This window comes from Chiroxiphia lanceolata, chromosome 1, assembly GCF_009829145.1.
Source record: "Chiroxiphia lanceolata isolate bChiLan1 chromosome 1, bChiLan1.pri, whole genome shotgun sequence".
Classification (NCBI taxonomy): domain Eukaryota; kingdom Metazoa; phylum Chordata; class Aves; order Passeriformes; family Pipridae; genus Chiroxiphia; species Chiroxiphia lanceolata.
This window is the reverse complement of record NC_045637.1, coordinates 64,106,883-64,121,009: the sequence shown is the minus strand read 5'-3', so window position 1 is coordinate 64,121,009 and position 14,127 is coordinate 64,106,883. Positions and strand designations below refer to the sequence as shown.

At 36.7% G+C, this 14,127-nt stretch overlaps 1 protein-coding gene across 2 annotated transcripts in view; it reads left to right on the top strand.

The window, feature by feature from the left end:
* The window catches only part of GABBR2 (gamma-aminobutyric acid type B receptor subunit 2), a 471,997-nt gene that overhangs the window by 174,341 nt on the left and 283,529 nt on the right, over nt 1-14,127 (top strand). For both annotated transcript variants that reach the window (XM_032696868.1, XM_032696875.1), the window contains exon 3: nt 12,138-12,308. In XM_032696868.1, coding sequence (XP_032552759.1) covers nt 12,138-12,308 — 171 coding nt within the window. The remainder of the gene's footprint in view (nt 1-12,137; nt 12,309-14,127) is intronic.

Genomic DNA, 14,127 nt, shown 5'->3' with positions numbered 1-14,127 from the left:
GCTGCATCTGATACAGTCACTGTAGTTCCCACTAGTGCTTACAGTGGTGAGAAGCAGATGCTTCTAGGGAATGATTCATCTTACCTTAAGGTTTACCCTAGGCAAGTCAATATAAGTTATGATGTACCAATATAAACTGCATCAAATTTGAGGCTTTACACTCCTTTAAATATACTGGTATGCAAAATTTCTCATGGTAACTTAAGAAAAGTCTTAGAAAGCATATGCTAGTCTCTGCTTTCTATCTCTGACATCCAAGTGACACAGGTTTTTCAGTGGCTGTAGACCTCTGAAGTACGTTCATTAAATATGTGGACATGTAACGGTGCAGCTGGTTAGATGCCTCTGTATGCATAATCAGTCCAAGTACTCACAAAGCCAAGCTTTCAGCAGATTACAAAAATAAGACCGAGATTCCTTTTCTTCACTTTATCTGTACATGGAATCCATCCATGGTTTGTTTTGATCTGTTAATTCATTTTTTTTTCCCTACAATGTCTCTTTCTTGTGAGCAACACTTCTCCTGTTCTGTCTTGTCCATCTCTCTCACAGCCTCTTATCCAGTTCTTGTGCTGTTGCTTATATTCTGACAGGGTTTTCTCCCTGCTCTTTATCTTTAGAGCTTTATTTTGAAATTGGTCAAGAGGCTGTATTAAGGCTGGTCACCTTCTGATCACTCCTTACTCTGGGCCATGCTTTTCTGCTCAGAGTAATCCGAATCTCTCTACAAGGGGAAAAACAGGAGTCCAGGAAGTTTGAGAATAAATAAACTATTAGTATGGTAGAAACAAATCTGACAATTCTAGTAATTTATGGATAGTAAACTGGGTGAATCTGATGATAAACAAAGTAAGAAAAGAAGAAAAGAAAAGAATGCCCTATTAATTTCTAGTGGTTTCTGTGAACTTGCTGCAAAGGTAGCATATGCTTATTAGGAAAAGTACCTTACTTTTTACTGCCACTCAGTAAGCAGAAAGGTAGTCTTCTGCTGGTTTACCTTCTCTTTTCTTATTGGATAAATGTTTAAATACACCAGGAGTCTCAATTCTCAAAGACATAGTTCTCTTTAGTAGCTATATTTAAATGGAAAAAAAATAAATCAATGTTCATTTAAGAAACTTTAGCGTTCAGAGAATTTCTGAATAACCTGCTTGTAAAAAAGACAGTGAATATAATTAATCTTATTTTGTTTTTCACCTAGATGCACAGTACATTAATGTTGGTTGTTAATGCATCTCTTGACATATATTCTTGATAAAGCTGACATTATTTTAACTGCAGGAGGTACTTCAAAATTCATAGCAAAACCATATTAGCATGAAATAAAGTATAATTCCTTAGGAATAGCAATACAGATTACCAGTTTAATTTCTGAAATCTCCAGCTGAATATTAACAGTTTATATTTTCTGATCTGGAATTGCACCAGTCACCTCTCTCACAGATGCTTTTCACTTTCCCTGCTGTCTGTCCCATCATTATTTTGTCCCATGTAGAGACAGTAAAAATAGCAGACAAGTTCACATTTGTCAGCAATATGTCCAAGAGTAGTGTTCGAAAAAGACCAAAAGAACTCAGCAGTACCCAGAATAACAGATGCCCAAGTCAGTAAACTGTTGAGATCAAGCAGACAAAGCCATAGGATATGTGGTAAAAAAAACAACCAAAAAACCCTATGCAAATATGACAACAGTTTGGTCAGAAGTGTTGTATAAAAATAAATAGCAATTCAGAAAACACTGGGTTGCAAATGAGGGGGCTGAGAGGAGGCAAGTGACTTCACAAATTTCAATTTAATCACTGCACAGAGAAGTAATAAGTAATGAAATACATGAGATTGAATTAGGAAAGACAATATTTAAAACAGCCTTCCAAAACTAATAAGCAGAACCAAACTCTAATGCATGTCTGAGTTTTCATATATGAGTTCCTTCTCTCAAATCAATAAAACTATTGAAATATTTAAAATCAACTATATTCTTAAGCACTTTTCTGGCTCTGTGACAACGATCTAGCACAAAACTGTTCCTTGCGTATGAAAAATTAAGGCTACATTGGGTTTAGTACTACATATGAATGTGGAATAATTTGGTTCAGTTTTTATCTCACCTGAATGGATGTAAGTTATGGAAAATACAGTAAGAAGAGCAGATCAATAAGGAATATTTTTCAGGAATAGATGGGATTGCAGTTTTATGGAATAAGTGACAAAAAAGATAACAAGGTCTAGAGAAAACATTTCGCTTTCAGCCTGCAGGAACTAGGATGATGGCAGCAACTAAGGAAAAATGATTGTGAGATCTAATTGAAGTGTGCATAATCTTAAATGGTGTAGATAATGTTAATGCTTTCTACCCAGCATGCATTCAAAGACTGGGGGCAAGTACTGTACTTAAATGCAAGCATAAAGAAACTCTTATTAAATTAATAGTAACTGCTGAAGTGACCTGCAAGGCATAGGTATTGAGAAAACCACATTGAGGGTTACTGAGGCAATGATTAACTTATGTCCTGCAGCCCTCAGCACTGGGAGGAAACACTTGTGCTTTCTTCCACTTCCTCCGTGACGTTCAGGAGGGGATTTTTGCTTTGTAACTGTGCTTGGACCAAGACTGTTTGACATTTTTATTTCATAAAAATAGATTACAATGGCTCATTAGATTTTTTTTTGCAACTTCTCATAGTTATAGATCAAAAAACACAGAATACAGCTTTGGCAGCTTTGTGATTTAGGTTGTCTGAATATATCTGCATGAACATTTCCTAGTTGCATATGTTACAAAGGTTTTGTACATGTAGATTCTTATCTGGAGCATCTTGTTAAAATCTGTATTAACCACAGATTAAGAAAAATATGCATATAGTGTGCATGATCTTGGTTATTTCTTAGAGGAAGATCAATGACACATTTGACATTTTAATGCCAAATATATTATAATCATAATTGTGATTGACATTTCTGCTGAAGGTCTTTAGTGGTAACATAACTCAAATTGCCCTTGCTGCTGGGCAAGCAGTATTTATTTTGCTGGCAACGTCTGTTGGCAGAGAAAGTTCCCTGATTTTTTAGTTTTATTATTTTTTAGTTCAGTTTTTATTTCAACATCTCCCCTCCAGCAAGCCCTTGACTTCTGTAGCATAACCCTTCTTTATCCATTATTAGAGAAGGTACAGTTCCAAGTGACTGATGTCAAACTACTCTCTAAGCACTTCTGGTGGGGTGTAACTGCAGCATGCAGCTCTGAGATATTGGAGAAGTTACAGAGCTGAAAGAAAAGGCAAATTAGCCCAGGCCAAGTACAGAATTAGTGACGGGGTATTGCTCCCAGGACCAGATAAGTCATCTCTAAGCTGTGCTGTTCTGTGTAGAATAAACAGTGTCTTTATGTATTGCATATGGGAGGATGTCACCTGTTTTAGCTTGAAAAATCTGGGATTTCTTGCTTAGGTTTGAAACCAGAGAATGAAGAAATGAACAAAGCACTAATTCACAATTTAGGATGATGAAAAAGTATTTTCGTAAAGATTTCATTAAATCTTGAGCTAACATGGTGTGCCTTATTTCTTAAGATGTTGTAGTCCAGTAAAAGAAATAAAAGATGGAAAGGATGGAATTGGGGCTGTATTAGTGTGTCCACTTTACAGAAGAACTGAGAAATTCTCAACTTAAAGCCCACCATTGGTCCTTCTCCCCATTTCCAATAGAGTGCAGGGTTCCTTTGCTCACAAGAACAGTATCGTACATATCCATATCACACATTTAAGATATCTTTATATTGGGGAAGTTTTTTCCCTCCTTTGCATCATTTAGAGGCAGAAAAAAAAAATAGAGCACATATTTAAAATCCAAATGTAGACAGAACAGCTGTAGTTTTAGCATGTGATAGCTGGATGAAATCTAACAAACAATACTAATAGAATGATAATAGTTTTGGGCAGCCAGCCAGGAACACACTGCTGTGATAGGTCTGAAAAGAATTTTCTTTTTTTTTTTCTTTAATGGATTATGGCAATATAGCCTGTTTTATCAAAGGTAAAATATTATATGAAGTTCTTGGTTTCTATTAAATTTTGAGGATAATCTGTTATATACAAGAAACATGCAAGAGTATGACATGGATAGCAAGAGTATGAGTGGAGGAAACTCAGCTTGATTTGGGATAAACGATAATACCATGACTGAAGGACAGCAGGGATTTGAAGTTGAATTCTAATATAATCCAGGCCAGTAGCCAAATGCTAAGCAACTGAGTGTGACCGACAAAGATATACAACTCTCTTTTGCAATACAGTTCCATTTATGGAAAATTCTCAATAGATTTTGTCTTTTATTCTGTTTGGAATTGGAAACGAAATTTGCAGAAACTTCAGTAGATCTGCCATTTAATTTCAATGCTCTGTTCAACCTCTAGCAGAACATAGAACATATGTGTTAGCTGTAAATTATTTGTGTCTAATGTAGGTCTGAAAATATTTTCTGAAGTGTAGAAAAAGCAATTATTGATATTTTCAGATCTGCTTCAAACTCGAATAGACCTTTTCAAATGAACGGTCAGAGGAAATATGCAATGAAAAGTGGATGACAATTGCTTATTTTTCATTAATAGTGAAAGAATCAAGGTAAACATAATGATAAATTTTGAATTTGGATAGGATAATCTGTTTGAGATGATTCTGCTTGGTGTTCACCTGACTATCTACTGAAACTCTAACCATAAAGTCTCTCTTAATTTTACTGGTTGCACTGTTAACCACTGAACTGAAGGACATTCTCCATAACTCCATTATATACTTTCTTGGCATGTTTCAGAAGGAAGGCGAATGCATTAGGTTTGTTAGGCAATATTTATTAGAACTTACAATGGATTCTATTACTTAGACTTGGATTTGATATGTAACTTCATTTTACTCTGAACAATAATAAATATTAAATTTTCTGTTCATCTGAAATATTCTTCTAGGAATTCCTTTTTCTTTTTCTACAAAGTTCATAAATATAGCTCTTGGTGGTGTGAATAGGTAGAATGAAGTGAACCTTTTAGCTCAAGAGGCAGGTGAAGCAGTAATGCTAATGTCTAGGTTGTTTTCTTTTTTTTTTTTTTTTTTTTTGAGCGGATCTGCTACAATTTTCACTGACTGTTTATCCTTTCCATGACTTGAAGACAAAAAAAACCCCTGCCAGCTGAGAATGAATTCATAGAATCATAAAATGGCTGGAGTTGGAAGGGACCTTAGAGATAATCTAGTTCCCCTGCTGTAGGTAGGGACACCTTCCACTAGACCAGCTTGTTCCAAGCTTTATCCAACCTGGACTTGAACACTTCCAGGGATGGGGCATCCACAACTTCTCTGGGCAACCTGTTCCAGTGCCTCACTATCCTCAGAGTAAAGAATTTCTTCATAATATCTAACCTCTTTCAATTTAAAACCATTCCCCCTTGTCCTATCACTCCACTCCCTTGTAAAAAGTCCCTCTACATCTCTCCTGTAGGACCCCTCTAGGTACTGGAAGGTGCTATAAGGTCTTCCTGGAGCCTTTTCTTCTCCTGCCCCAACCTTCTTACCCTGTTTTCTTGGGAGAGGTGCTCCAGCTCTCTGATAATGTTTTTGTGGTCCGACTACTGACTCACTCCAGCAGGTCCCTATCCTTCTTATATTGGGGTCCCCAAAGCTTCAATCACTGTTCCTCATCATAACCCACAGACTTTATGGGAGTAAAAACGTTTAACATCAAAAGACCAGACTTTATTTTCTGGTCTGACTTCTTACATTCATACATCTGCAGGTCTTACCAAGTTACGTTGGGAGTGGGTCAGGCTGCTCAAGCAGGGCACACATCTTTTAGCTGAAGTATTTCTCATATGGATTTTATTTTATCTAAACCAGTTTCTGTCCTCAAAAATACTGATTTGTTCAGTAGCCAGAATTGCTTCCTAAAATGTCTCCAGAGCAGAATGCAGCTGAATATCAGACTTATTGTGATTGGATTAATTCACTGAAATACCATCAGCATGGAGGCGGGTGCCTTCCAACCTTGAGACCAGCTGGAAGTGCTTTTTCTGAAAATTCCCAGGTGCCAAAAGGCTGTCAGTGGAAGCAATTTCAGACACAGAATTAATGAAGGTAACAACAGATGATATTGGGCAGCAGCGCTTGGCAAAACATCTGATTTTAAAAGGAACAGTAGCTCTAATCACATGGATAATGTGCTATGGATGATGAGAGGGATGTTCATCCATGAGATCGATTCTTGTCCAGTGTGTTTAATACAACGTGCATTTTATGTTCCCATTTAAATGAGGCATCTTGCCCATGTACCAGCTAGTGAGCCATCATAGATATTCTCCCAGATGTTTATTTTTTCTTGTAACTGTCATACTTAAAGCTCTTACAGAGTTAACAGAACATTTTTTAATTATAATTACTTTTATTTGTTATAGCAATGAAGTTTGTCCAGTCCATAAAAACTTCTACATGATGGAGTCTCTGGAGCTTTTGTCCAAGAGTATTATATGACAGCTAAAAAATATTCAAATATTCAAAAATACTCACATATTTTAGACTATTATATGACAGGTAAAAATGTAACTGATCTACCACTGCTGGAAAAGCTGGAAAATTAATATTTTCTTCATTAGTCAAATTATGTTAGCGTGCTAGTGTGGGATCAGGATTAGAGCATAGCTAGGAGGGCAGATTGCCACTGTGATTCCTGGATCCAGTTCAGAGCCTCCTTCTTTGCTGTCTTTATATAGACACTTATCACCAGTAGTTGTACAGGTAAATTGTCAACAAACATTATCTTTGTTTCTTGATCTTTGCTACTTTGTGCTTCTTTCACCTGGTTTGAAGACCTATGCAATGCAACTGTCAATGAAATTGCTGCACTTAGCTTCTTATATTGAAATATTTTCCAAATATATAGGTGTTTGCAACAATCTTTGCAATATTATTTCCTTTTCTCTATGTCATCCATCAAAGTTGATTAAATGGTACATTTTGTGCATTGAGGTGGGAAGAAGCAGTCTAATATATTCCTTTTTTTCTTTACATGCTATCATGTATTTAAGGTTCTTATTAATATTCTTCTTGAATAAATATCACTCTTCTTATTTCAAGTACTGTTATGATATTAAAATTTATTCTTGACTTCACTAGTGGCAAGATCAAGTTCAGTGATAGTTTGACTGCACATCTGGAAAAGTTGACTTTTATAGTAAAGTTACTGCAAATTAATATTTAACCTAAGTATTTATATTTTATCATTACCATTCCATTAAAAATGCAATTTAATTGTTATGCTTCAAACTATTCTCCGTCTCTGGGTTAAGAATGTATTGTTTCACTCGTTATGTGAAGTCATCTAATGCTGTCTCAAGAGTTGTGGCAGGCAAATCTTTTAACTCTTCATTATTCATTAGTTTCCATTCTGGTCCTTCTAGCTCCTGGGACCATCAAGTCATCACATGCTTGCACTCTAGTATTATTGTTGGCACAGGCTTGTCAGAGCATAAGAGTTCCTGGCAAGGCACACAAAGGAGCGGTGTGTGGTGTTACAAGTACTCATCTCTGCAAATTACCATCATGTTCCTGAGTTTCGTCCTTGTTATTTATTATCCTGTGACAAGATTCTGTGTGCAACCCTGTATCACTGTAAGACTATTTTGTATGGAGCTTTCTGACATTATGCCCTTTTTTCTGGAAAGAATTATTTGCATTTTCCTTTTTTTGCTGATTTATCAGCACAATTTAGCTTTCTAGAAAAGGTGCAGGAAATAAAGGTGATAACTGCCATATGTAAAAAACTCTCTGTGAGGGCTAGTTTTGCAGCAGCAGGGGCAGATTTAAATTTCTAGTGATCATTAATAAAATTCTTGTACAAGCCTAGTGCAGAAACCTAGGAAAATTTAGCTAATCTCTCTGGTCTCTCTGGTGCTCAATCAGCAGATTTTCCCCATTTGCAAACATGGATCAATTGTCTTAGAAGATGACATTTTATTTAAGAGAGGTTATGCTGTTACCTAAGATGCTTTTTTTTTACTTTTCTTTTTCCCTTGCAATGTATAATACTCCATTATGTGTATAATACTCTAGGTGTGTAGCTTTGTTTCACAGTCTTCTCCTTTGGAGAGGCAAGCGCTCTGGCACCTTCTACTGGGTGACAGGCTCCTTCTTTGATCTGCTGATGAGCTTGTGGTGGGATATGCTCTCACCACTCTACTCCACCAGCTATTCTTTGCTTTATGAGGGGAGTGTAGTTTCCTGCCGTACTCTTTTATTGGACTTACAATAACTTTGCTAGGAGCTTCTGTTACTGATTTAGTTTAGCTGATACAGTCCTCTTAAACAAGCTTAACTCCTAAACCGACCTGTTGCCTTAGATGAGAGTGACTGGTTACCCAGGGATAGTTCTGCTCTTTTATTTTTCTCAGACTTCTGTACAATATTGCAGTGACAAAAATTAGACATAAATGCTTCCTTGAGATAATAAAACATCCGAACACCAGAAGATCACTTGTCATTTCCGGTGGCTTCCTTTCTCTTTACAGTACTTGGGATAACAGTGTGGCTTCATTCAACCTTCCAGCTTCCAACTTCTGGACTCCTATGTGGAATATATGCATTCTGTATATAGTGTTGTTTCCTATTCTAATTTTGTTTTACCTTTCTAATATCCATCTGTAAGGTCAAACATACGCAGGTATTCTTCCCAAGAATGCCGAGGCAGTGGAAGGATTGAAGGTTTATTTCAGATGCAAGGACCACTTCTAAACGATGCTGCATACACCAGGCCCCAAGGAAAAAGACAATGCCCCACCTTCTCCAAGGCTTTTTGTATCTTCTCTCTCTCTCCTCCCCCACCCTCTCTGTCCGAGGAGACCTTGTACATGTCTACAAACATATTATCTCTCTGCATATCAGGGAGAGACAGTTTCCTCACAACTTCTCCCTGCAACTTTATCTGAAAATGCAGAAGGAAGGAAAAAAACCATCTAACCCATTTGAGAAGGCATTTTGCAGTCTTCCTAAGTGAAACCAGTTCTAGCTTGCCATTACAAATTCTTTCACAATTGCACCTATTCCTACACCATCCTTTCTTATGTAACTCCTAGTCTTTCCCATTGAATGGCAGAGCTTATCATCTTACCATTCCCGCTTCTGTACTGACTTTCTTTAAGGGAATGCACCATTACTTCCTTAAACAGGAGCATGCTTGCTTTAACTTAAAGTACTTCAGACTGATGCCATTCATCCAGATTTTTGACTACATAACTGAAAGTTATAAAAAGAGATTCTGGTAAGAAAAAGCAGAATAGCTTTCTGTCCTGTAGAATGAAGTGAAGAAACTATGAAAAGGCTGCAAGTTTCAAATCAGCCATGAATAAACCACTTTAGACCTAAAATACAGAAGATTTTTGTTCGATTAAGAAGGCCTGCACCATCTCAATGCATATGTGGGTGGACTGTGTTGTGATGATATTTGCTTTATCACATAAACTTTTAGTTATGAATATTTTCCTGATATTTCCATATAGTTGTGCTGTATGAAATACCTTTCCAGTAAGTCTACCTTATGTCAATTCATTTATTAACATCATTTTTTCACTACCACTTTTTAGAACTTAATGAGGTTTTTCATTTTACCTCTTTGTCCCTCTGAAAATAGAATATTGAGTGCTGGTGTTTGTTGGGTTAAGTTCATTGCATGTCCCAAATTCTTACAGGGACGATTTTAGGAAAAGTTAATTACTTTCAATGACTTAACTTTTTCAGGATATTTCTCCTTCTCTTTTGAGTGTCTTATTAAATGTCAAAGTGATGCAGAATGAGATCAACCATGATATATGTGATGCTTGAAAGAAAGGCCTCTGGACATATCCTAAAATCCAAGAATTGTTTGAGCATGAAATTTTCCCATTTTATATTTTAATAAAACCTTTATTCAAAAAGAAAATGGAGAATAATGTTCTTTTGTAATTCAGGTGTCATTAGTTTTACGCTTAAACCTGAATTCATTTCATGTCACCTTACATGGCTGAGAAATCTCTTACGTCTTCTTCATCTTTCTGTAAGCAATGAAGAAAAGTAAGGTTTTGCTTCATTGTTTCTAAGGAAATGTAAGCAATTAGGATAGTGCATACAGGCACTATAAGTCACAAAAAAGTCACAAAGGAGGGATATGAGCTGTCTTGCTTATATCACAGATCTTCATCCTGAAGTGAGCTCAGAGGTATAGAGATGCTTCTTGTTACTATGGAGCTTTGTACTATCGATCAGAGAAATCCACCATTCAATCTTTGAAACCTGAATTAGGTGAACCTTGTTTCTTGCCACTACTGTTACTTCAGTGTTGCTCTTTACTTCTTTTTCTTAAGGATCAATCAAATTATGTTTGATCCAAAACCATAATAGCTTGAAAAACAAGTCCTTTGCAGTCAGCAGGCTGCAAGCAGGTAGGCTGCTGAGAGGTATTCCTCTTCATGTTGGATTTCTAACATTGAATTTTCTCTCTTTCTCAGTCAGAGATACAGGTCCTTATTTCCAGTTTCATTGTACAGTGAATGAATGATGTTCAACAGAAAAGCTGACTAGGTCCACCTGGGAGATGTTCATTCTTCTTCCCTTATGGGAATGGTTTTGGAAAATAAAGATGACAATAAACAGCACCTCTTGATACTGTACTTTTTTCATGAAATCTAATAGAACATCAGTTGCTATAATAAAAATATTTTACCTTAGAATGATCTGGCAGCAGAAGGTCCTAAAAAATATTCTCTAGCTCCTGACTGGTGAAGAGAAAGAATCTTCTATTTAAATGGTATAATGTAAACTGTCCAGTTATGCACGCTTCAAGTTATTTGGAGTTTAGGGGTTTTAACTAGGAAAATAAACTGTATTCATACCATTATTACAATGTACTATATTCTTTGTGAGTCTAAAATCAGTCAGAAAATGACTCCTCTCTCTGGTAGGCTAAATCAAGATTTTCATAAACATGAAGAAAAGACTTGAATTTTTATTTCAGATTAAACTTGTCTATCTGAATTTCCAAAAAGGGTATCTAACCCAAATATGCTGAATGCTTGATTGAAGAAAGCGAACTTAATGCTACAGTTGGATATACTTACATAGGCTTGAATTCACCTACATTTTCTGACTGTCTTGAGTTTGAAAGCCTTTAAGTAACTGTATCAGGGAGCTTATTTTTTTGACAGTCAAACCAATTTGCATTAAAACATTACTTTAAGAAACCCTTCAACCACTATGCCCAGCTGAAAAATAATAATACTTGAGAAGCACTTTCCTAGCAACATAAATAGTACTGGAGGGAATGACCAGAAGTATCTTTGGAGTAGGATTGTTTTCAGAAATGAACATGCAGGCATTCTATTCATAACAATGCCTGAAAATCATTCACGAAAATATGCTGCCTTTAACTTGGGCAGAAGAATTTGGTGAAGTTTTCTGGAGTTTTTGTGTGTATGTTTTAAAGGTTTTCCTCTTTTCTTTTGTTATAACCATTGTGAAATCATGAACAATTTCTGGTCTTTTCAAGTGTGTATTAGCCACTGAGTCCCCTTTCATAACACAAACCAGCAGGAAGCTGGAACTCAAGTAAACTTCTGAGTTGCAGCCTTGGCTAACATAATTATTTTCTCTTTTTCTGCTACCTGGAGCTGTTTTATTACCTGAAGATAGGAAGAAGTGCTACTAGAGGTTCACCCAGTAATTTAAAGATAGATAAGACTTTGAGAATATGATATCCTCTTGGAGCTACTCTCAACTTATATGAAGAGCAGTTGGTGGGGAATTCATCATGGTGATTTAATCCCTTAGGTCTTCTTGATCTGTGCAATGTGTAAGATGCATGATCTCAAACAAAGGATTTTGCACCACTGACTTTTATGATTCCCTAGTTTAATTTTGTGGACAGTGGATTATAGAGCTAAAGTTAAAAAATCTCTTTAAAAGTAAATGGTGCTGTAGGACTTCCAAGCTATATGATGATGAAACTTCTCTACATGACAGCAGTGCACGGATTGTGCCTTGTTGCACCCAGAAAAGCAAAGGGGTTTTTTTCTGACTGCTAGCTGAACTTGTGGTGACTTTCACTTTTTTTTGTTTGATTTTTTCCAGCTTTCATTTGCAGCAACAACCCCAGAGCTGGCTGATAAGAAAAAATATCCTTATTTCTTCCGGACAGTGCCATCTGATAATGCAGTGAATCCAGCAATTTTGAAGTTACTCAAATACTATCACTGGAAGAGAGTAGGAACTTTAACCCAGGATTTACCAAGGTTTTCTGAGGTAAGATTTGCATAATTTCTCTTACACACAGAGAGCTACTATTATCAGATTTCTAAAGAGTCAGTTCCTCTATTAATAGCAAGAAACAGACCCACTATATCAGTCTTGTTTGGCTTTCTCTTAGTAGGTCACATTTTCTCTACTGAATAAGCTTAATTCCCTTCTGGGGTTTATTTGACTGTCTGTAGTAAAAAACTACCCACGCCTTTGCATGTCTGGTTTTTTACACCCAAGACCATTGCACCCAAGTGCAGAGTCCCTTTATGTTCTTTGACTTGCAAAAGTGTATGTTTTTGAAGGAGGCTGGTATCCTGACATTGGCTCAGGATATTGGGGGAGCTCACTGAGGCAGAAATGACTGAGGCCCACAGAACTATTGGGATCACATACCATGCACTCCTAATATCTGAGTTTCACCCTGACCATCATTTTGGTCAATGAAATGGTGGTAAAGTATTGACCAAGTGACTTAAGCATGGTTTTAACAATAGAGTAAAAGAAAACACCCTATAAGCAATTAATAACAAAAAGGCAAGGGAAAGAGTCAGCCCATTAACTGACAGAGAGGCAAAACTAATAGAGGTATGCCTTGTTGTTTGGTTGTTGGTTTTTTTTATCTTCCTCAGCATTCATTTTAAAAAGGCTGACTGTGTTCTGAAGACCAGCCTAATTAAAACTAGTGAAGAGGGATAAGAACAGGTTAGAGTCTGCTTAGATGAGTCAAATATTTTCAAATTGTCTCGCACAATTAATTCACTATGGAATACTTAAGAAATCTTAGACTCTTCCCTTATGAGCTTCAAGAATTAAAGGATAAAAAGTAAATGAATTGTAGAGGGAGGGAAGAAACATTTGTGTCTGTCTTTCCCAAAAACACACAAGGCCCCAGGGAATTATAGGCCAGTCAGGTTAAATTTAATTCCTAGAAAGACACTCGAGCAGATAATCTGTTTGGAATTACACGGAAGATAAAAAGATGCTAAACAATGACAAAAATGGATTTGTCCAGAATAAATCTTGTAAAGCAATCTGATTTCCCTCTATGACAAGATAACAGTTCTCAAAGAGGTGTGATAGTGATAAGCATGATGTTTTGTTACCTACGAAAATGTTAAAAGTGCTTCTAAAGAAAAGTAGGGAAACTTGATCTTGGTGAAGATAACTGTAAGAGCAGTCTAGTCTCTAACAAATATTGCTGCCACCAAAGTTAATTGACACCAAGTCAGTAAAATATTTGTTTTTAAAACAAATGCTGAAGCTAAAAGTCACCAAAAAGTATGGTATGCTTTACCCTTCTCTGTCTTGGAATTATAATTTCAGTGAGTAGTTATCAGTGGTTTACTGTCAAACAAGAAGGATGAGATTCTGTCAAGCAGTTTTCTCCAGAAAGAGATAAGGTTTTCTCTGGACAGTGGGATAGAGAAAATGTTTATTAAATTGCAGTTGATACCTACTTGGGAAAAGCTGCAAGTACTTTGCAGAGGACAGGATTAGGTTTCAGAATTATATTGATTTAACCCCAGCCAGCAGGCAAGCCCGACACAGCCACTCACTCACTCACTCTCCCACCAGTAGGACTGGGGAGAGAATCTGAAGGGTAAAAGCTGGAAAACTCATGGTTTGAGATAAGGACAGTTTAATAGGGAAAGCAAAAGCCGTGTGCACAAGCAAAGCAAAACAAGGAATTAATTTCACTGCTTCCCATGGGCAGGCAGATGTTCAGCCACCCCCAGAAGAGCAGGGCCCCATTATGTGTTAATGGTTACTTGGGCAGACAAACACCATCACTTCAACAGTCCTCCACTTCCCCCTTCTCCCC